This window comes from Talpa europaea (genome assembly GCF_964194135.1).
Source record: "Talpa europaea genome assembly, chromosome: 3".
NCBI classification, from domain to species: domain Eukaryota; kingdom Metazoa; phylum Chordata; class Mammalia; order Eulipotyphla; family Talpidae; genus Talpa; species Talpa europaea.
The window spans coordinates 91,986,720-92,011,193 of record NC_140069.1 but is presented as its reverse complement, the minus strand read 5'-3'; the positions used below and the strand labels follow the sequence as shown (position 1 = coordinate 92,011,193).

The 24,474-nt window shown below is 36.9% G+C and overlaps 1 protein-coding gene across 2 annotated transcripts in view; it reads right to left on the bottom strand.

Annotated features, from left to right (window-relative positions):
• The window catches only part of BZW2 (basic leucine zipper and W2 domains 2), a gene marked incomplete at its 3' end in the record, with an annotated part of 53,747 nt that overhangs the window by 2,057 nt on the left and 27,216 nt on the right, over positions 1–24,474 (bottom strand). For both annotated transcript variants that reach the window (XM_084229910.1, XM_084229911.1), the window contains exons 3-10: positions 24,140–24,316; positions 22,803–22,906; positions 20,135–20,200; positions 18,022–18,157; positions 16,221–16,330; positions 9,195–9,365; positions 8,079–8,225; positions 5,624–5,762 (exon numbers count right to left, since the gene is read on the bottom strand). In XM_084229910.1, the coding sequence (XP_084086036.1) occupies positions 5,624–5,762; positions 8,079–8,225; positions 9,195–9,365; positions 16,221–16,330; positions 18,022–18,157; positions 20,135–20,200; positions 22,803–22,906; positions 24,140–24,316 (1,050 nt within the window). The remainder of the gene's footprint in view (positions 1–5,623; positions 5,763–8,078; positions 8,226–9,194; positions 9,366–16,220; positions 16,331–18,021; positions 18,158–20,134; positions 20,201–22,802; positions 22,907–24,139; positions 24,317–24,474) is intronic.

Sequence of the window (24,474 nt, the reverse complement as noted above, 5' to 3'; positions counted from 1 at the left end):
ATAATTAGAATTCTTATAGAGTTACTCTTAGCTTCTAATCTTTGCCATTTCTGCTTCCAGTGCCACATTTTCCACTCAAAATTATAAAGCAACTTTACCACTCACTATCAAAGCCACATTTTCCACTCAAAATTATAAAGCAACTTTACCACTCACTATCAAAGCCCAGTTTTTGCTGAGCTGAGGCCCAAGGAGTTATACAACCTGAGGAAGTGACTACAAGTCTACTTTGCAGAAAAATGCAAAAACACTAACTTAAATATGGTTTTAGAAATTCCTTTTGTATAATTTTTCCTTAAGACACTTGTGATTTATAGTACTAATTTCCTACCTGTTTTGTAGTAAGACAATTCTGAGCATGTATACCCAACATATTATAGGTTTTGGCTTATAAATCATATGTATTGTACTAGAGAACTATGCTTATTGCTATTAAACAAAAAGCAGAATTAAAAATATGAAAAATGTGGAAAGAAATTCTATTTTTCTCTTCAACTTAATAACGTACATTAGTGGTAATATTTGTCTGAGGTATTCCTTCTGAAGGTTAAAAGCTTATTCTTGTGTTTTATTGCCCCACAGAGGCTGAAGGAGGAACTGCAACTACCGAAACTCTTGTCAGTGACCACACCTGTGAGAAGGTACCTAGATGATAGGTAAAATGCATCCCATGCATTGCCTACTGAAAATCAGACACAAGTGCAAAGATAAGTTCTCAAAAGATCCTAATTTAGTAATAACTACTTGCTGCAAGATCAAGTTTCAAGTGCCAGAAAATAAATAGTAAGAAGGGACTGGAACAACAGCATAGGGAAACTTTTAAAAAGTTTAAGACCTCAGGGGCCTCCCTGGTGGTGCAGTGGGTTGAGGTGCAACCTAAGAAGCTGTCCGTGGCTACTGCAGCATGAGTTCAATTCCCAGCCAGCCAGGGAGCGGCCCACATGGCGCAGCGGACCTCTCCTGACTCACCCACTGCTCCCCTCAGCAGTGTTTTCAGTCAATCCACCTGTTCTGTTCCCCACTCTGTCTCTGGTGTATCCTCTCACTCCCCACACCTCTGGCCTGTACCATAGTTCTTGTGTGCATAAATAAATAAATCTTAAAAAAGAAAGTTTAAGACCTCAAATTTTGCTTGCTGACAAATCTAATCAATGAAGGAAGGAACTCCTTAAGGAACCAGAGAGGGAGAAATTTTTTTCCACTAAGGAAAAGGGAGAGGAGTTAATAAAAATTAAGAACCAATGAAGTACTTGTTGGAATTTTCTAAAAAAGCCTACTAGGTATATAGATTATCAGAAAAAGTACAGTAAGGAAGGAAAACACTCTACAATTGCACACAGACTTCCCTCAGATTAAAATATATTTTCTCATTTTTTAAAAAGTTTTATTTATTTATGCATATAAGAGCTAGGGTGCAGGCCAGAGGTGAGGGAGGTAAGAGGATTCACCAGAGACAATAGTGGGGAGCAGAACAGGTAGATTGACTGAAATACACTGATGAGAGGAACAGCAGGCAAGACAGGAGAGGTCTGCTGTGCCATGTGGGTAGCTTCCTGGCTGGCTGGGATCGAACTTGCACTGCAGTGGCTGTGGATAGCTTCATACTGCTGCTATTTAACCCCTGGCCCTATTTTTCTCATTTCTACCTGATCCACTTCCTCATCATCTCTGGTGAAACACTGGTGTCCTTTGAGAGCCTTCTCTTTCGCCTCTCCAAATTAGCTTCAGCTCTCAATCAGCTCTCAATCTGCTGTCATCCTACCCACTTCTTATCACCCTCTGAATGAAACTATTTTTTTAAGCAATTGATATTACTGTAGTTCAGGAAGTCAAAGACTATTTTGATCATCTCATTTCCATCACTTAACAAAAGACCTGCAATCTAGAATGCAGTCAATAAGTATATAGTGAACACATTCATTAACTTGATGAGGAAAATGAAACATATCTCAGTTTGCAGAGTAATAACAAAATTTGGGTTTGCATGAGGATCAAAGTGTCAATCTTGTAAAAGTGGTCTGATCAATACAAAGCTTTAGGTATTTAAGTTGAAAACCATGTTACTTGGAACATAGGAAATTCAGTAATTTTTACTAGAGAGGGAAGTCACATAGAGAGACAAACAAAAAATAACTTGCCTTGAGAATGCTGGACATATGATAGCTGTTCACCTTTTTATAGAATGAGAACAAGAAACTTTTTTAACCTGAGAAATTGAGACATTTCTACAAAGTAAAAACCCATGATAAAGATACTAACAGTACTTGGGACAGGTCACATTAAATTTTTTAAACATCGATGCTGAGACTATGATATTTATCTTCAGAAAGAGAAATTATTTTTGAAGTGAAAAATGTGGGCATCCCTGGTGGCGCAAGGGGTTAAGACGCAACCTATGGAGCTGTCTGTAGCCACTGCAGCATGAGTTCGATGCCCGGCCGGGAAGCTGCCCACATGGAGCAGCAGACCTCTCCTGACTCACCCGCTGCTCCCCTCAGCAGTATGTTTTGGTGGATCTGCCTGTTCTGCACCCAAATCTGTCTCTGGTGAATCCTCTCACCCCCCCATACGTCTGGCCTGTACCCCAGTTCTCGTATGCATAAATAAATCTTTAAAAAAAAAGTGAAAATTAGTGATGGATTTGCAATTTTTCTTTCCTGCCTTAGAAATATAAAGACCTCAGTGGTTTATATATTTAAAAACTTTCAATAATGGTATTCAATTAAGTCATTAGGCTTGTCAAAGTTTTGTTTTCCTCAAATTCTGGAAATACGGGATGGTGTGGGTGTGATTAAAATGTGAAAGGGGAAACAATTTCCCTTACATTTTTAAAAACCTACTTTAGCGGCTCCTTGGCAGCGCAGGGGTTAAAGACACAGCACTATAGCCAGCCACTGCAGCACCAGTTCGATCCCCCGCCAGGGAGCTAACCCACATGGTGCAGCAGACCTCTCCTGACTTGCCTGCTGCTCCCCTCAATAGAGTATTTCAGTAGATATGTCTGTTCTGTTCCTCACTCTGTCTCTGGTAAATCCTCTCATCCCCCACACTTCTGGCTTATACCCCAGTTCTTGTATGCATAAATAAATAAATCTTTAAAAATAAAAGCTACTTTAAAGCAAACTGTTCCTTATAATAAAGAAATGGTACTGTATCACTAGAAAAAAGAGCAAGATGCTTCGATATTTGTAAAATATGTAGTCTACATGGGATTAATGCTAAAGATAGCCATATATATATTTCACAGAATTTGTCACTTTTGGCATTTAATACCCTTCAGACCAATGTTTTCAGACCAACAGTCACAGTATCACCTGAAAATTGGTTAAAATGTGAATTCCTGGATTCAACTGTGGTCTTAACTCAATCAGAATCCTTGGAGTTCTGTGTTTCAGCAAGTTCTCCAGGTGATTCCAATGTGTACTGAAGCTGGGAAAGGAGGGCTTTATATACTCAGTTCACCAAGTCTTTCTAGCTTACAAAGTGTAGAACAAGGGCATGCAAATCCTTATAAAGACAAATAAGGAAAGTCTCCTAGTGCACAAGTGTTTGTTGATGAAATTAGGTCAAAGTAAAAGCCATAATTCAAAAAACACAAGAAAGTAAACAGTAGTTTTCGTAATAGTGGTATGGAACATTCATTTCTCAGGGGTTTCATGTTCTCAGGAGAAAATGTAATTATTTCATTCAGAAAAACAGACAACATGTACTATTTTGAAGAAAATTACAAAATTACATAGAAAATGACATTGAGTTTTAACATCTCAGTAATATATTTTAGGTTTCCATTTACAAAAAAAATGTTTCATGACTCCATGTCCAAAAATGAGTCAGAGTAAGATCGATGTTAATGCTTACCTTTCTTGGATCCCTTAGGCCTGGTCATATTTGTTGACGAAGACTTTACTAACTTAAGGGTATTTAAAAACTGATTGCTCAGTTAATTGCTGAATGAAGAGCTAATGCCTTTTTTTTTTTTCTTAATTTTATAATTTCAGGGAATTATTCCTTAGTATTTGGCCTGAATAGGAAATAATTGTTGGTACCACTAAGTAGGTAAAAGGAGTATAATGGGGAAGGATGTCGGTTGACATTAATGGTAAAAATGAGAAATGTGAAGAAAGATTTTAACAGTTCATATGCTACATAGGCGCCATTACTGATAACAAAGGTTTTTATTCTTTGGTGAGTCAATTATAGTCATAAAATGCGGTGCTCCTGCAGATGAGGCGCAAACAATTATGTCTTAAAAAGAATACTGGTTGGTAGGATGACAAAAAATTGTATGCTGAGGCTACTAGTCTACAGTTTTCTGAAGTGGAAAATATCAATGACCCACAATAAAACTGTGGAACATGTCCGATAGGTTTTTCCTCTAGTTCATATTTGGAGGCAACTTGGACAGAATGGCTCAGTGGGGCCTGTCTCTCTTTCTTAACTGTTGGTATCATAGATGGGTTGGCAATATGTCCTGCAAGTCTGGTTCTGATGGGTCACATTGGGTGTCATTTAGTGAGCCCTACAGTTTTAGGACAATGCTATCTTATTACCACATCAAGAGGAACTAATTCAGATCTGGTCAGAGAAAAACACCAACTACTAAACTTCAAGTAGAACTTGACAATCACTGCATTCTTTAACAGAAAGACAAACTTCTAAATAGTTTAGTGCCCAGAGAAAGTAAAATGTCCCCTAAACACTTGTGGGCAAAATGTATGTATCTGAAGAATTTGGATGGCCAATTAAAACTCTCTGAAATGCCATGAAACATTTTACAAAGTTATTAATTAATAACATAAAATTTTCACCCTCCAAATGCCCAAATTATCATTCAACAAAGACACATTTAATAACATATCAGAGAGAAAAGAAACATTAGTCTATTAATTTATACCCTGATTATGCCATTTATAATGTTGAAAATTTATAATTTCTTAAGTGCTTCTTTCCCCCTCTTAGAAAATTTTATAATCCTAACCAAAAAATACTCAAGTATCTTTTTTTATATGAAGTTATAGAAATTGTGATCAGAGAAAACCTTAATAACATTCATTTATTAAAGGCAATGCCAGTTGTTATGGTAACCTAATCCTTACAAATATGACAAAATGACAGTAAATGTGAAAATCTAAAAATAGCCACTTTCTTGAAAAAATAGGAGAATGGCTGCACCAAATAACTAAAATACAAAGTAAAAAGGCTACTTGTTTCTGCAATTTTAGAGTCAGCTATAAGCACCTGAAAAGGTCTGAATGTACTAATAAAGCATTTGGATAATCACTGTTATTAGAGTTAAGCCTCACAATTCAAAAGCAGACCTAATTACTTTATATAATTACATTCTTTTCACCATCCCCCTGACAAAAAAATAATAGCCAGCTCATCAAGATCTTTAGGCAACTGCCACTAATGACAAATGCCCAGGGGCCTAATCAAACTGGTTCCCAAGGCTGTGCATACAAGGTGTTGGTGTTGGCATATTCTGCATCTCCATAATATGGATGCCTCACTACAACTCGCCAGGATTAACATGAACCCATGTAATCATATGCTTCACCCTGCTCTGCCCCTTGAAGAGTTTCAACAAAACATAAAGGCATGGTAGAACAGCATAGATGGATACCTTTATAGAAGAGAACCACGATCTTCTGAAAGGCTTTCATGAAATGGATATTGTCGTAACAGTATTCCTGCACCTTCTGGAGAAGGATCAGCTCTGACTGGCCTTGGGAGCTGAACACAGCCAGTAAGGGAGCATATTGCTGGAAAAGAAGTGGGGAGGAAAACTGTCAACTTTCATGACAAATGCAGAGGCCATATCATATCACTGGAATAATAGCAGTAGCCTGCCAGTTTGCTTAGAAACATTCACCTTTAGAATTGTCTTTTTATTATATAATATTGCAGCTAATCAAAATGAATGTTTTATTTGATTATTTTTCACTGTACCCATTGAGATACTAAATATGAATTTTTTTTTAAAGATTTATTTATTTATGCATACTAGAACTAGGGTACAGAACAGAGGTGTGTGTGTGGGGGTGAGGATTTACCAGAGACAGACTGCGGAACAGAACAGGCAGATTGTCTGAAATACACTGCTGAGGGGAGCAGCGGGCAAGTCAGGAGAGGTCTGCTGCACCATGTGGGTAGCTCCCTGGCCAGGGATTGAACTCATGCTGTAGTGGCTGTGGGTAGCTTCACAGGTTGCCTCTTGACCCCTTGCGCCACCAGTGAGGACTCTAAATATGAAATTTTGACTGCATTAAAGATAACTGCTGTCAGGTTCTCTGGGACTACAGTGATGCTTCCTTTGTCAGTGGAGTATGGCTATACCATCACAAGAGAGGGGTTCTGCTTCCCCAGACATCCCAGGCCCCTTATTATGGGTCATCATTATGGTTATTTTCATATTATTCCTTTTGCTCCAAATGTCCTCGGCTTCTCATTACAGTCCCAACCTAAGATTCTAAGAGTCACTCAGTCCAACACTTAATCTCTTCCAATGAGCTTTCCCTGCATTATCTTTTTTTTTTTTTTTTTTTTTTTCTTGGGCTATTTTTTTTATTTTTTTTTTTTATTTTTTTTTTTTTTTTATAAATTTTATTGTTATATTCCCCATACAATTGCAGCCCCCCATTCTGACCCCAATCCCTCCCCTCCCGCCCCCGCCCCCCTAAAAGTGTCTCTGGTTCATAGTTTTTTTGTTGATTTTGATTTTCACTTTCTTATAGTTATTCATTTTCCTGGTCCCTTATTTAAGTTTTCTAGATTCCTGCTATGAGTGAGACCATCCGGTATTTTTCTTTTTCTTTTTGGCTTATTTCGCTGAGCATGATCCCTTCCAGCGCCATCCATGTTGCAGCAAATTGCATGTGTTTATCTTTAACTTAGAGTCTACTTAGTTTACACTGGGTGGTCTTCGACTTCACAATTCAAGTATAAATTCTGAAGAGAGACTCTAAGTATTCCATTTATCTTAATGTAGTTTCATATGAAGATGAAAATCAACAAAAGCAAAAACATGTTTCCAGGCACAAAAATGTACAATTTGTACAACCAGCTGATTTCTCCCACCACTTAGATAATTTTCAAATTCTAATGCCAATCTGCGGTTTCACTAAGAAATTTTGGTGTGTAGAAAAGAAAGAAAGCCAATAGTGAGATCACTACTTCTCTTTAACTTTTAATATTGGATACGACTATTCTGTGAATTTTCTGACATTATCTTTATCTTTTAAAATATTTATTTATTTATTTATTCATTCATTCATTCATTCATTTATTTATTTATTTATACATACAAGCACTGGGTATAGTCAGAAGCACAGGAGGGTGAGAGAATTTACCAGAGCCAGGGCGGGAAACAGAACAGGCAGACTGACGAAACAGAACAGGCAGACTGACGAAATACACTGTTGAGGGGAGCAGCAGGCATGGCAGGAGAGGTCTGTCGCGCCATGTGGGACCCTCACCAGCAGCCGGGGATCGAACTGGCGCTGCAGAGGCTGCGGGCAGCTTTGCAGCCCAGCGCTCAACCGCTGCGCCACCAGGGGAGGCCCTCTGACATTATCTTTAAGTAAGAACTTACCCTTGGATATTTTATAGGCTTTTACATCTGAAACATTTTAGGCAGTGACAAATTTGAAAAATAAAAATCAGGAAATATATGATTGGCCTGAGCCTGGGGAGGATTGTGGTTGGAAGTTATCTGTTACGCTGTTAAAAGTAGCAGCTGCAGGGCCACCCTGCAGGTGGTTGAGCATGTGGTTGAGTGCTGTGCTGTGATGCTGTCTGTAGCCTTTGGGGTGCGAGTTCGACCCCAGCTGGCTGGGGAGATACCCACAAGGCACAGCAGACCTCTCCTAACTCGCCCACTGCTCCCCTCAGCAGTGTATTTCAGTCAATCTGCCTGTTCTGCTCCCTGCTCTGTCTCTGATGAATCCTCTCACCCTCCTGCACATCTGGCCTGTACCCCAGTTCTTGTATAAATAAATAAATCTCAAAAAAAAAAAAAAAAAAGGAGTAGCAGCTGCAGTTGACTGTGGCTGAGATTGCTCCTGGTTAAGATGCTGTACCTTCAGGTGCTTAAGAGCCTGCTCTGCAACAAGTTCTTCCTTCTTGTTCCATTCAACAGCATTCATTATACAGGTCCACAGAAGCCCAATCACTGCTGTTTCTGGAAGATCATTCCTCTTCATTTCTTCTTTAACATACAGCACCACCTAAATTTCATGGAAAAGGAAGTCAGAGAGTAACAGCATATGTGGGGTTTCCCTCTCTGTCTCAGGCACAGACACTAGTTTGGGGCATATGAAATATTCTGCTCAGTTCCCCTTTACCTGTATGGATTCTCAGATTACAAAATGAAGGAAAACACAAAGATTTCTTCTCAAAGTAGATTTATAATGTGTCTAAAAATTAAAAGGCTTGGTTGCGGCCAGGAATTACTGAATAAGAAGAAAGAATCTCTGTTTCTTAGGAGTTACTCTTTTCCACACAACCCATTTGGGCCGGCATTGCAAGGATTACCTGTGCCATTTTGACTTTTGGGCTATGATAGCATCAGTCTGGAATTATCCAGTCTTAAACCAAATGTGGTGCCCTGCGGGATGTGGAGCATGAAGGGTGAGGAGGGTCAGCAATTCAATATCAGGTGGCAAAATACTGACTGTTAATACAGTATTCGCACCATGGGGTACACAGCTATTAAGTGTGGGATCAAACAAGTCACAGGTCCCCCTGTATTTTTTCTGTGATAGGAATTCAAAATCAACTTTTTCAAATTAAAGAAATAACCCTGCATATTCACACACACACAAAATACCCAGTGTTGATTTCAAATAACCACCAAATGTTTCACGGTATTATATAATCTGCAACAAGGTGGAAAAAAATATCACATAATAGGGTACACGTATAAAATGGTAAATCTATGACAGATGAAATATTTTGAGTATTGTAGCAGCCTGGTAAAGTAAATCATTTCTGTGGAAATAACCATTAATTTCTAGACTATCTTGCAGGATTCTAAATCAATATTGTGGCATGGAATGAACTTAAATGGCATCAATAAGTGCATAAAGTTCACAGTAATAAAAAAAGGGAGGGTAAAGCTTATACAACACAGTCTGTGTTCTTCCTTCTTCCTCTCACTCTGCATTTTGCGGGGATGTCAGCAGGTCATCTCTCACCTCCTTGATCGGGCATTCCTGAGAAAGACGTTCCTGCAGCTCCTTCTGCAATTCCTTCCTGGTGCCCAGGGACTGCTGGACTCGCAGGAAGTCGGACAGTTCTTTCAGACCTGCATCAGTGAAGTATTTAGCAAAATGATCCACACTCTGTCTGTTAACTGGAAAGAGTTCCTGAAATCAGAGAAAAGAAAAAGGAGACTTATGAGACAAACTTTTAATTTCAGCATGCGTAAAGGACAAAATTTTCATATTAAAATAGCACTTAGAATGTCTCATATTTGGAAGAACAGGGACTAATTTTCAAAAAAAAATACATCTTGGGCATATTTCCTGAGTATTTGCGAAGCGCCTTCTAAAATTAGGCAGTTTTACACAAAAACTGCCTAATTTCTTTTACGAAAAACAACTAAGGAACATAGATAAATCACCATTACTCATTTTGAATGATATTTACCTTTTAAAAACTTTAATCAAATTCTAGCATGTGTAAATATCGAACAAAACTTGCTAAATTATATGCAAATAAGATAACTTTGAATGATATTTGGGTTGCTTTAAAATGACAAGAAAACACTGAAAATTATTGGAAAATCACACTGTTTCTTTAACTTCAAGTTAATATACAAAAGTCAGTTTGGATAATGCTGATATGATCTGAGATAATGATAGAAAAAACCACAATTATCCTTTCAAGGACTTCCATTCACATTCTCAGAAAATGCTATTATTATTATTCTAAGTACTAGCTCAGGAACTACAGAGAATTTTGTTTCGGTTCATGACTGGGGCTCTCAATTAAGTTCATGACAACATCTAAGTCCACCCTACCAACTGTGCAGTAAATTATACAATTCTGCTGGAAATTTTAAAAAAGGGCAACACCAATATGATGGATGCTGTCATATTTTTACCTCATTTCCATTTTACTTTATACAGCTTGGCAGTCTCTGTAACACTTAGTCATGATTTAAACCTGTGAGACTTCAACACCCAACTATGAGATTAAGGCAATGTTCAAAGCTGTCATATTTTACAAACTGCTGTAGAATCTAAAAAATAGATCCAAACTTTCTTGCTTTCTTTGCATCTATGTGGTCTACGGCTATTTGGCTCCAATGAAAATCTCAGTAGAAATATCTGTAATGGGTTTGCCACCATGTAGAGGAACATGACCAAATTTGACTCAAATTTCAATATTCTCTATATATCATCAAATATATCATAAATATTACCATCCCAGAGTTTTCCTTGTTGAGTCATGAATTTCAAAATGTCAGAATAGAATTAGTGGGAGTAGCTATCAAACACATATTCATGTTAAAACAAACATTTCAGAATAAACTTTTTGAAGTTTATTTTGTGCTATGTTAAGAGGTCTTTTAAATTGGTGGTGGGGGACAGGGAACTAATTTAATTTTGAGTTTCTTTTATGAATCAAGATGTAGTAGACACTTTGCTCAGAACTGTGGAAAGTAGAACTATTTTTTTTTTTTTTAAGATTTATTTATTTATACAAGAACCGGGGTATAGGCCAGATGCACGGGAGGGTGAGAGAATTCACCAGAGACAGAGTGGGGGACAGAACAGGCAGACTGACGAAATACACAGCTGAGGGGAGCAGTGGGCGCGACAGGAGAGGTCTGCTGCACCATGTGGGACCCTCGCCAACTGGCCTGGATCGAACTGGCACTGCAGAGGCTGTGGACAGCTTTGCAGCGCAGTGCTCAACCGCCTGCACCAACAGGGGAGGCCCTATTTTTACTTTATTGTTATTGAAGTACCATTGTTCAAATCCTTGATAATGTTTTTTTGTTTGTTTGTTTTTTAAAGATTTACTATTTTTTGCATACAAGAGCTGGGGTACAGGCCAGAGATGTGAGGGGTGAGAGAATTCACCAGAGACAGAGTAGGGGACAGAACAGGCAGACTGACTGAAATACACTGCTGAGGGGAGCAGCAGGCGTGTCAGGAGAGGTCTGCTTCGCCATGTGGTTTCTCCCTGGCTGGCCGGGGATCGAACTTGTGCTGCAGAGGCTGTGGATTGCTTCATAGTGAGATGCTTAACCCCTGGCGCCATCAAGGAGGCCCCTTGCTAATGTTTTAACAGTATAGGAATTTTCCCCCCTACTGAAGCACCCATGGTCCTCCTCCCAAGTCCATTGCGCTCTTCGACTGCATGTCCCTCACCACACTATCCCTCCTTCCCCTATTTCACCCCTCCCCCTCTGAAAGCAAAAATCCAAGGTCAGTTTTCAATGGTTGGTTTTAAAGTTTGTATTTGTCAGACCTTTTCTTTGGTTCTTCTATACTCCACATGTAAGTGTCACCATCTGGTATTTATTTTCTCTTTCTGGCTTATTTTATTTTTTTTAAATTTATTTAATTTTTAAAATTTATTTTATTTATTTATACAAGCACTGGGTATAGTCAGAAGCGTGGGAGGGTGAGAGAATTCACCAGAGCCAGAGTGGGGAACAGAACAGGCAAAAGGACCAAAGTACACTGCTGAGGGGAGCAGCGGGCGGCAGGAGAGGTCTGTGCGCCATGTGGGACCCTCGTCCGGCAGCCGGGGATCGAACCGGCACTGCAGAGGCTGCGGGCAGCTTCACAAACAAGCGTTCAACCGCTGCGCCACCGGGGAGGCCCTCATTCTGGCTTATTTTACTTAGTGTCATCCCTTCCAGCTCTATCCATGTTGTACAAATGACGTCAGTTTATCTTTTTTGATCTCTGAGTAGTATTCCATTGTGTATTTATACCACATTTTTTGATCCACTCATCTGTTTGTGAGTACTGAGGTTGTTTCCATGGCTTGGCTATTGTAAATAGTGCTATTTGTAAATTAGAAATTTATAAATGATAAACTGTCTTAACAATTTTAGGCAGTTTGACTCAAATTATGCAACTAGAAATATTTAAAAGTAGAGCTGTGTGGCCCCAAAGTCAATACTTACTCCGTTATTCCATGATGGCATTCAGCATTGAATTTAGGGAAAATGTAAAGTTTGATCTGAAGTCATGTTCCAAGCAGTATGTCCTCAAGCACATTATTTAGAAACTATATCCAAAATCCTTATGAATGATTCATAATATATTAAAAACTATTCATCAAATTAAACTAAGCTGAAGTCCCTCTAAATCTTATCATGACATTTACTGGCTTGGATTGTGGTTTGCATTTGTTAGGAAATGCCTCCCTCTTGCACAAACCTCTATTATTCATCATAAGCTAAAGTCTCCCTCTTCTGTCTTTTTGTTCCTAAGTCTATTCCCAATACAACAGTCAGAGCGATCCCAGCATTGTACACAGTTCTGCAGAGAATTTCACCAAAGTTTCCCATCTTCCTCAGAATAAAAGCCATTCTCTAGACCATACAAGCCTTACTCTTACCAAATACTTTCTCTTGCTGTTCCCAACAAGTCATGCTTTAAACTCTTTGCCTGGAATACTTTCCCTATAAATGTCTACAGTGCTCAGTGCTCACTCCCTCACCTCTTAAATATCCCCACATGAATTTCGTATCATCAGGGGATAGGTCTGCCCTACCACTGAAAATTTTAACATTCATTCTGACATCCCTCAGCTATTTCCTACTTGTTTGCTTTGTAAAACTTTCACATTTTTTAAAGATTTTTTAAAATTTATTTATGCATACAAGAACTGGGGTGTAGGCTGCCAGAACTGTGTGGGGGGGGGGGGGTGAAAGGATTCACCAGAAACAGAGTGGGGAGCAGAACAGGTGGATTGAATGAAATATACTACTGAGGGGAACAGCAGGTAAGACAGGAGAAGTCTGCTGCGCCATGTGGGTTAACTCCCTGGCCAGGGATTGATCTCATGCTGCGGTGGCTGGTGATAGCTTGATAGTGCTGAGACTTTAAACCCTGTGCCACCAGGGAGGCCCAAACTTTTCATTTTTTGTATCACTATCTGAATTGCTTATTTAGTTTATTGCCTACTTTCCTGTACAATAAGGATCTGTTTGATTCCTTTAAATATCCCCAGTTCTAGAAAAGTGTCTGGCCAATATCTCTTTCATTGTTTCCTTTTCCAGTGATGAAGACATGATATCTCCCTTACCCCTTCTCCTCTCTTTCTTCTGTATTACAAAATGGGTAATTGCTAACTGCTGAGAATATGCCGTTTTTCCAAAAAAATCAGGAGAATTTTGTTGTATGCGTCATGAAATGAAAATTTTCTTACTGGCAGTGAAACTGACCCTCCAGTTCCCACTTATCTGCTGAGTCAAGTATCAGGCAGGCACAGTACCAGATGAGTCTGACTACCTTGTCTTCACAGAGCTTCCAGTGGAAACTGCCACCCATGCTTCTCATACCCTAAGTATATGCTGCTACAGAAACCTAATAAGAACAGCTGAATGTGATTTTCCAAAAGGATATTAGTATGAAAAAAATTTATAGTGATCTAATTAAGTTAACCAAGCTTTGTTTATTGTCTTTAAGGAACCATGCTTTAAGACATAGCAGTCTTTTGTGACAAGTTATCTAAATTGCACCTTTGTCCTCCCAAACCATCCCTCCTTCTCTTTTAAAGGAAGATTAAGAGAGACCCCTTTCTATTTTGTCTGTCTGTAGGGGTAGAGAAGTAGACTGTGAGTGGCCTGAAATTTGGCATCCCACTGCCAGGCTTCTCAGCAACTTCTTTGGCCAATAGAAGATGAGTTTATAATGCATGGGGTGGGGGGATTCCTTTAATCTCCTGTGTTCTGTGAGAATAGAATCATTCAGATGGAAGCTTCTCCCTCACCCTTTGTCCCAGAATGAAAAGTTAGGTAGAGCTCAGCTAGGACTTGCTAGAATACAGCTAATCCATAGCTAAGGACAAGCAATAAGTTACCTTCATAGGAACTTCCTCCCTCCTCAGCAACCTAATCACTTATCTTTTATGACTTTTGCTTCTATATACAGGATCACTCTATATCAAATTAAACTGACATCAAATTAAACTGACATCAAATTAAACTGTGTTGAAGTCCCTCTAAATCTTATCATGACATTGAAGGCAGGGAATTTTTCCATCCTGTTTTTTACTGACTGTAGCTACTAGGACCTTGCCTGACACAGAGCAGGCCCTCAATAAATACATGCTGGGTGGAAATTATTATTAGTCGCAAACTGACTAGAATCTAGAGTTCTTATTTTTCTTTTTTATCAAATTCTGAAGACTTTAAAGACATAAATTGGGCTTAAAGATAAATTTCAAGAGACAAAGGAATTTTAAGTGATTGAAAGTAGAAGTAATACAATTGAGATTATTTTCAGGTTTTCCAGCGGAAAAGAGACAGTTTGGAATTACCCCATGTAACAACATGCATACACACTGGAATATACTGGATGAGAAAAACATAAGAGACTAGCTGAAGAGACGATGGCAGCGGTATCTTATAATTTGAGATGCTGTCCTAGAATTGTAAAAACAATTTCATTTGGAGAAATCCCTGGCATCTGCATAGCTGTTGACTTCTTCTAGCACAAAGAAATTGTAGGGAGCAGATAGGAATTATAAGGACAAAATATTTTTCTTCATTTTCTTTGAAAAGACAAGAATAGAAAAATAAAAAATATAATCAAGCAACGGTGATTATGACAGCTTCAAATTAACTACAATTAACTTGTTTGCTTTCTTACATAGCTAAGTATTTCTAAGGAATCTTGATATAAACAAGAAATCTTATTTAAATTCTTATTTTGTTAGCAAACTGACATGTCTTTGTGATTAGTAGTATCCAATTCCAACTGAAGATATCACAAATGTCTAACTAGGTGGTAGAACTTTATTATATTAAAGCTTTAAGTTTCTATAGTTATTGGTTATAAAGAAAGTGTTAATTCTGATAAAATGCTAACATGTATTACTCTATCTATTTAAATGACAGATATTAAAATGGAATTAGTTTATCTGTCAATTATGCAGAAACAAAGGGGACCATTCTTCAATTCAACACAGACCCAGACAGTTTAGTCATGTATTTTATTATAGGCACTGCTGATGTCAATTCCACAGGTAGAACATTTTTCTTCCCTAGTAAGAAAATAACTCCTTTAAAGAGAAGATCATTAAATAGAAACATCAGAGAGCAGATTTGAAAAATGCTTATCAATTTGATGAGCAGCAATTAGAAAAGTGAGGCCTAGATCAGGACCAGCTCTCAAAGGATACTCTTCATTGTTAGTAAGCCCCATTTATGGTTAAATGATAAAGGCAACCTTTTCTACCTTTTTGCAATTTCTATACAACTTTCTCTTTTATTTATTTATTTATTTTAAAGATTTATTTATTTATGCATACAAGAGCTGGGGTATAGGCCAGCGATACAGGGGGTGAGAGGACCCACCAGAGACAGAGTGGGGAGCAGAACAGGCAGACTGACTGAAATACACTGCTGAGGGGAGGTGTGGGCGAGACAGGAGAGGTCTGCTGCGCCATGTGGGTTGTTCCCTGGCTGGCCAGGGATTGAACTCAGGCTGCAGAGGCTGCAAACTGCTTCATAGTACGTTCATCATTAACTCCTTGCGCCACCAGGGAGGCCCCCAACTTTCTCTTTTAAACTAAGCTGAATCATTTCTTGAACAACTAAGCTTACTTACCAAAGATGTGGGTCGAGAGGGGAGCAAGATAGGAGAGGGTGCAAGACTAGAACTTGGGGCGACAGTAGTGGGCAGAATTTTCTAAGATGTGGCACATTCATTTTCTTTTTTTTTCTACCTTCCTTTGACTACATATGAGCTACTTTCTTATAATTACTATGGGGATCATGTAAGTAAGGTGACAAAAAGAAGCTCTTACCAGAATAATATTTGTAAGTAAAATAAGGCACTTTAAAAATCAGCATAAAGGCAACTTTCACTTACATAACCTCTTCTCATCATGAATATGGAAATTTATTCATGTATCATGGATACTGACATCTTGACTTCACCCACTATCAATAAGAGGTATATTTTCTGATAAGGATTGAGAGGGGACAAAAGCATCACTATACAACTGGTCCAGACAACACTTACCAGCAGCCTCTTGTCTAAGTTGGCTTTTCTCAAAGAAGAGGTAACAGAGTTGGCATCTTTTTCTGCCATCCATGCTTTAAAAAGTTTGACAGCAAATGAGGCTGCAATGCCTGTTTAAAAAAAAAAAAAAAAAAAGACACTGAGCTTCATTCCTTTCATAGGAATGAAACATGATGATGCAGTAGGTTTCCTGAAGTGAGTAAATGACTCAAAGATATAATTTGCTACAAATTAGAAAGAAATGGATAGATTTGTAGGTACAATTCTGTTCTTTTCATTATTTAAAACAGAACATTTTCAAGGGCAAGGGAAAAAAAGGTGAAATATTTTTCAAAATTGGACTCCCTAATTCTAAGCTGGTATAATGGTAAATTTTTGTATTTATTTTTATCTCAGTCAAAACAGGTTCAAAGTCCAGAATTTTTAGAGTTTTTATCTCTATTTAACCCTGTTATTCACAATAATTCAGGTTTATAACAGGGATTCTGAGGTACGACAAATAAGTCATGAGACACAAAACTGAAATATCATTATGTCAACGGATTTACTGACAAATGATATGAGAAAGAATATTAACAGTGAGGTAGAAATAAAATTACAGATGAACATACAGCTGAATAAACTGAACAGTAAACAGTACAAGTTATATATTTAATATCTGCAACTGTTAATATTTAGCTGTATTTGCTTTAGCACTATGGCAATCTATTCTAATAAAATACATTCTTGATACATGTCAAAAGAAACAGCAAACATCACTTAGATTTTTAATGCAATTAGGAAAAATGCTATTTTCTATTAACATAATTAATATCTACTGTCTATATTTTACCTAGTTGTTTTAATTATAAAATAGCTAAAAATATAAATAAAATGCACTAAGTATGATGAAATCTTTTCAAGAAAGTACTTTAAAATGTCATGATATTAACAACACACTAGTCACTATTACACAGTATTAACTGTTCTAAATTTGGGGTATTTTAAGCTGAAAACGAACCCTTAAATATTACCACGTAACTCAATTTACTCTGCTCAGCTAAACGAAAACTATAACCCATTTCACTGAAAACCTAAATAAGCTGGGACTTCACATTTGTAGGTGGAAAACGTCTAGTTCTTAGATTGCTTCATTTTATAGCCAAAGGATTATATGCATGCTTAATGAACTCAATGTCTTAAAATTTAAGTTAGATTCTAAAGCAGTTGTCTGATTTTCTTTTTAAAACTAAGAAAGTGAATAGCTTCAAAATGTGATCAAAATGAGTGTGTGATCAGTGTCTTGAGTGGTAACAGTTTAGAGCGATGGTCCTAACCAGAGAAATAAATAACAGTTTTGGGGAGCAATGAGGAGCATGAAGGGGCATTTGTAGTTGCTCTATTAAATGCAGGTGGATGCAGAAGCTGACATTTTCCATTTGAGGGAAAAAAGGTTAAATGTCTGACAGACCATAAAAAATCCTGCACAAAGTATTTGTCCCCCAAATACCAGTGGCATCTCAGTGGAAAGAATGTTTTAGGCAAGACCATATTCAGTATATTTAATGTAGAAATTAGGTGTAACACCAAAAATTCTAGTTTTATTAGTCTTTACTTGTCTCTGTATAGATGTGCCTAAGTTTCTTCTGACTTCCTAAAATAAATATAATTTTCCTATTGTTTGAAGACACAAACACACGCACATTCTGTTCCATGGAGGATGGATAAGTCGTAGAGAATGCTAACAAAAGGTACTGGCGTTTTCCAAGCTATCTGTGGCTTCGATTTTGTTTGACATGTAAGAAAACATGAGAGTCACTACCTTCTTTGACTAAGCTGTCGGTGAAGAGACTGGTGAGGATGGTGGCAGGAAGGGTGCCGTTGCCCAGCAGGATGCCTGAGAGCATTGCCAACTTTGTCTGCTCTGTTTCAGAAAAGGCTTTAAGGAAGAGGAGAAGCTGTGGGTCAAACAAAAGAAACCATGTCTATAAAGCAAAGGACTAACGTAGGAAAATAACAGGCTGCACACCCATGGCTAGAGGTCCATGACTAGTAAGTCATACACAAAGTATAATGCTTTAACATCATTTGCTTTATAATATCTATTATCTATTTAATCAAGCACTTTTTTTCCTGAATACCTACCAATGTAATGGATTACATTTTTTTCCATTTAAAAATTTTCACATTATAAAAAGTAATATATGATAGTAGAAAAAAAAATCTGACAACACAAGATATTAGAAAAAAATCTCTAATCTTACTCTATAGAATAAATATTATTAATAGTTTGATGTATGTTCTTCCAGATTTTATTCTTCTTTTTAAAAATATTTATTTATTTATTTATTTATTTATGCATAGAAGAACTGGGGTGTAGGCCAGAGGTACAGGGGCTAAGAAGATTCACCAGAGATAGAGTGGGGAGCAGCAGGCAAGACAGGAGAGGTCTGCCACGCCATATGTGGGTTAGCTCCCTGGCTGGGTATTGTACTCAGGCCACCTCAGTGATAGCACCGTGACTTAACCCCTAGGCCACCAGGAAGGCCCCTCCTCCAGATTTTTAAATGCACTTAAATGTTTGCACATTATAAATAACTACATGTGTATAAACCTATTGTTTTACAGAATTATACAATTAGTAATAACTAAAATTTGCTAAGTGAAGCAGATAATCTCCTGAACACTTTATTTGTAGTCACACTTAACAAAAGCCATGATCTCATTTTACAGAAAAGAAAACTGAGGTCCATAGAAATTAAATAAACTCCTTAAGGTTAAACTACCATAAAATGGTTGCTCTGCATCCTAATATTTCACTTAACAATTTATCATGAACATGAATCAATTCCGGTGGCTGTGCCTCATTCTTTAAAAGACTGCATAGTATTCCACTAGATGGCTACATCATTATTCAGTTATTCCATCTTCCACTAACATCTACTTAGATTATTTCTCTATACTCTGATGAGCAACATTATAGAGTTTTATGTACCCACGATGAATGACTGCTATAAATGGGAACGTTTGATGACGAGGAATATGAATTAAAAAAAAAATCCTATTGCCAAAATATTTATTATATATAGAATCACTTCTTTGAACGGGAGGAAAGTGAGAAAGTAAATAGCAAAGTAGATGTTATGCTGTTCATTTAGCCCTGTGATTTGCAATTTAGTCAGATATCTAAAATTGGAAATAATGACAAAACAGCATACAGATATATACCATGTTGATGTAGAGAGTGCTTTATGAATCTACTGAAATCAAAAATTAGAAAAAGGAACATGTTGCAGTAACTGAAAAGTGAGCTTCTTTAATAAGTTGCTGTTTGCTTGGCTACTAGTTAGAGACCAGTTACTATAATAAAGACCTTATGTTACCTCATTTATTGAAAAGAACCATAAGGTATATACTCTCATTGCAGCTATTTTACTGATGAGAAAAATCACTAAAATTTATACCTGTATACTCTAAAAAATGTGCTCTTATCCCCTTTACTAAAGTGTATCTGCTAAAATTATAAAATTTAACATGTATTAGCTGTTGTGCTATGTGCTTTCACTAATTAAATCTAATTATCTTGTATTCCTAATTATCTTGTATACTAATTATCTTGTATTCCTTCCTTGTTATATTTATTTTTACATATTTGGACTCTCTAGCCTGAAGCTTCATGAGGTCAGAGATCATATTCTAAAAAACTGCATAAAACATACTATCGTAATTAAATATAAATTAAATAAGTTTAGACTAATCATACATTTCTTCTTTAAGCTATTAGCTAATGCTCTGTCACCATTACTCATTCAATAAACATTTATTAAAAACTTGGTATGTCCATGGTATTTCAGGACTATTATTATTTATGAGAAATTTTGTCATTTTCCATCTCATCACTTTAAAAAGAGAAGGCATTACATTTGAATCTTTACCTTTTTCATTTCATCCTCAAATGCCTTTTCCAAATACTTATATCTCCTGATGAGTTTATTGAAGACCTAAACATAAAAAAAAAAAAAAATCAAATATTACATAATTTCAAAAGACAAAAAGAGTTGGAAAGACTCACCATAATTACAACATGAATCTATAGTAATAAAAATGTGTGGTAAAACACACTCATACTGATATAAGCATTTCAAAAGTAATTATGATCTAGGAGAAAAGTAGGATCAAAATGCACATGTAGAATAAAACAAATTCAGTCAGGATATAAAAGGTGAGTAAACAAAAACTGATGAAACTAATTTTTAATCCGTGAAATGCAGAGATTAAAAATAAATGAAATGATGTGCCTCCCTGGTGGCGCAGCGGTTGAGCGCTGGGTTGCGAAGCTGCCCGCAGCCTCTGCAGCGCCGGTTCGATCCCCAGCTGCTCCCTGGCCACCGGAAGAGTGTCCCACATGGTGCGCAGACCTCTCCTGCCGCCCGCTGCTCCCCTCGGCAGTGTGCTTCGGTCCTTCTGCCTGCTCTGCTCCCTGCTCTGGCTCTGGTGAATTCTCTCACCCTCCCGCGCTTCTGACTGTACCCAGTGCTTGTATATATAAATAAAATAAAAATAAATCTTGAAAAAAAAATAAATGAAATGAAAGGGGTTACAGGTATCACATATATAACAAATATGATGGAGAGGATAGCTACAACTGGGTCAGTAAAATTTTAGGCTCTTTTCAGTGGAAAACATTTTACTATTCAGATGAATTAGATATTTCTGTTTTCCTAAGCATATTTTGAAGCCTTCACACCCAATATCACTGTGTTTGGAAACAGAGACTTTAGAAGATAATTCAGGTTCAATGAGATCCTCAGTGTCTGATATGACTGATTACCTTGTAAAAAGAGCCAGGAAGATAGTCTTAACCAGAAGTCAAAGTGGACAGCACTATGATCTTGAACTTCCCAGCTTCTCACACTGTGAGAAGTAAAATTCTGTTGTTTAAGCCACCCAGTCTGTGGTATTCAGGTATGGCAGCCCAAGTAAGCTAATACAATGTTCTCAAATATTATTTTAATAACTATAGAAATGCTTTTGGAACCTAGACCCTTTCTTTTGCATTCATGTGATGATATCATTTAAAACTCTAAGTGTGTTTGTTTATTCCTTAAAATAATCAAGATGTAGCCCAAGAGTAAAAATGATAGTGTTGCCCTTTATGGAAAAAGAATAATGAGCCAGGCAGGGAACTGATACAGAATAAGAAAAGACAATAACTTGTATTGAAAGCTTATACTATACATTTGATTTTTAAGGCACTCACATATTCCTTAACATGCTTATTTGCAGGACAAAGTAATCTAATCCAACAAGGATTATCTAGATCTTCACAGGTGAATGTCTATATATCAAAGCAAAAGTCATCAAATTATGAAAGTACTCTCTAAACTAATAACTTACAAAGTTATTGTCACTCAAATATTTCTTTCCACTTAATTTTTCTTTCCTTATCTATCCCATTGATCAAGTTTTTCTCTCAGTCTGTAAATAAACAATTTTTAAATTCAGAAAACAAAGTATCAAAGGATCTGTCCGTAAACATACATATGAAACATACATATGAAAAAAACATACATATGGAAAAAAAAATCTGTAAAAAGAAACAATTCTATTTACAGATAATGAAGAGGCAAACTCTATATTTATCTTTTCAGGTTTATGAAAATAGTAGAGGAGTGATTTTTCTTCCAAGTCTTATTATTTTTCTTTTCTAGTTAAACACCTCTCATAAATAATATACCTGTAATTTCTCTGAGGAAGGTAAGGACGGGATTAACATCATTATTTGGCAGATCTGGAAATTGCTACTATGTATTAGAGCATGAATATAACTCAGAAGTCCTGATTCTCAGTGAACAAGGTCTAAATTTCCTAAAAAGTGAGTGGGACAGTTAAAACACCAGTTTTTGAGCTGGATATACATACTTCACCAAACTATTTAATTAGCACTCCTTTGATTTACATTCTTATCAGTCTTTGATAGTACTATAAACAATACAAAGACAGGAAGCATTATAAATGGAATTACTAGATCCAAGAGAATATGTAGTGTTAGTTTTGAAAGGTATTGAAAAACTTACTTTACTAAGCATTGGAGTATTTATTGATAAATGCCCCTAGCAATTGTATGAGCATCTGGTACCCCAGTCCCTTAAAGGTGAGAGGTATTAAAAAAAAATACTACCTTTGCAGATGCTGATTTAGTGACCATTGTTTTATAATGAATGTAACTGTATGTCTTTTCATATGTTTTAGATAATTAGCCTATAGAGTTTTTTTTTTTTTTTTAAGATTTTATTTATTTTTGTGTAGAACTGGGGAGTAGGCCAGACGTGGGAGTGTGTGTGTGAGAGAGAGGATTCACCAAAGACAGAGCGGGGAGCAGAACAGGAGGATCTACTGAAATATACGGGTGAAAATGGAGAGTTCTTCTGTGCCATGTGGGTTAGCTCTCCGGCCAGGATCAAACTCAGGCCATTGTGGTGGGCCTTCATCTTGGTAGCACTGAGCCTTACTTAACCCCTAGGTCACCAGAGACACCCCTATAAAGTTTATGAACCTAATGTTTCCCTTCTAAGGCAACAATCTCTCTCTGACAGGCTCTACCTGAGCGTAGTTTCGGATGGTTTCATGATCTTCATTTGCTGAAAACACACAGTGGTTGGTCATCTTGGTCTTGTCACCATCATCTATGCGTGTTCCTCCAGGGGCTGAAAAGAGAAAAGTAATTACAGTTAGGACAATACTGAAATGCAGACCACATCAAGAAGAACATTAAGGAGAGACATAAAACCCAAGACCACACAAAGTTCATAAAAAGATGGGAAGGTTTAGATGTTGTTATGTATTTTTTAATGTTTCTAATGTAGTGTAAATTGATAGCTCCATTTTATATCTCACCTTAATATGTAAGATTGTTCCATATCCTTGCCTGCACTAGATGCCATCATTATAAGTATAGTTCTTTCCAAAAAATGTGCTTAACAATGTAAGCCACAGAAAAACATTTACTCAGTAAACTTTATCTGATTATTTCTGATGCAGTTTTTGATGTTTGCCACATCAGGCATTGCTCATTTTTCACATTTCATAATACTTTGCTGGACGCCAGTTTATCAAAAGTAGGACTGTCCAGGCTGGTTTTTATAGTTGATCTTGCTGGTTTCTCCTTAAGTAGATAGTAAACCTGTTTTGTTCTCCACTAACCCAATTACCCATGCAGAGTTGAGTAGGATATGCTTTGACTCCTTGCCATTTGCATTTTATTATCCAGTGGCTACACAGGCTAGGAAAATGAGTATTTTATTCTCTCAACTTTTCCCCCAGATTCTGAAAGTATTGTGGCATACATTTACCAGAACAAAAGAAAGCCTTTCTTCTATGACTTTCTTCTATGGCTTTCCACTCAAAGGCTTCTTCTGTAAGTTTCAATGGTGACCATTGCAAACATTGTTTGATTAGAAAAGCACATCAGAACTCCAGGTATTTTTGTTTTGTGATTCTACTTCATTGTATTTAGGGTAGAAGGCTAGAGCCGACCATGTTAGATTGAGATCTTTCATATATTCAACAAATATTTTTGAGTATATATTTGTACTGGTTACTGTGCTAGGCACTAAAAATACAATAGTCATCATAGGCAAATACTCTTTATTCAACTGTATGAATTTTTATTTGTCCATTTTAGTGTATGGCTAACTTGATTTAACTTGTGACTTCACATGTTTTGGTTAAAAAGCCTACATAAAGCCAACATTTTCAGTAGATATTGTCAAATAAAAATTCAGTTGAGTTATACTTTACTTATCTTATTATCTCTCTACAGGTTTTGGATTTCAGCATACAGTTTTATAAACTTATTTTCACATAAGTCAGGTACCTCAGAAGTCTATTTTCATGTAGTTAATCTGTATACAAGAAGATGCTATGAAGGCATGATTTACCAAGCATACTGCCAGCCACCAGGATGTCGAAGAGTGTGTCTGCATAGCGACGATAATCTAATCTTGAGCCTGTAGAGTCTAGAAACTTGGCTACAGCTTCAAGGTCATCTCCAGCTTCATTAAGTCCCTGGACGAGTGTATCCCGGAAGACAGTGGGTTCGAATTTCTCTTTTTCATCTAAAATTTATAAATTATAAAATGATTCCTTTACTGATCCTTCATATTCCCCAATGCAATCATATATTTTCTTTATTCACTCTTATATGATAGTATTATTATTTAAATGACAGAGTAAAATTTAAGTTTTTCTACCAAATTTCCATGTTATGAATCCC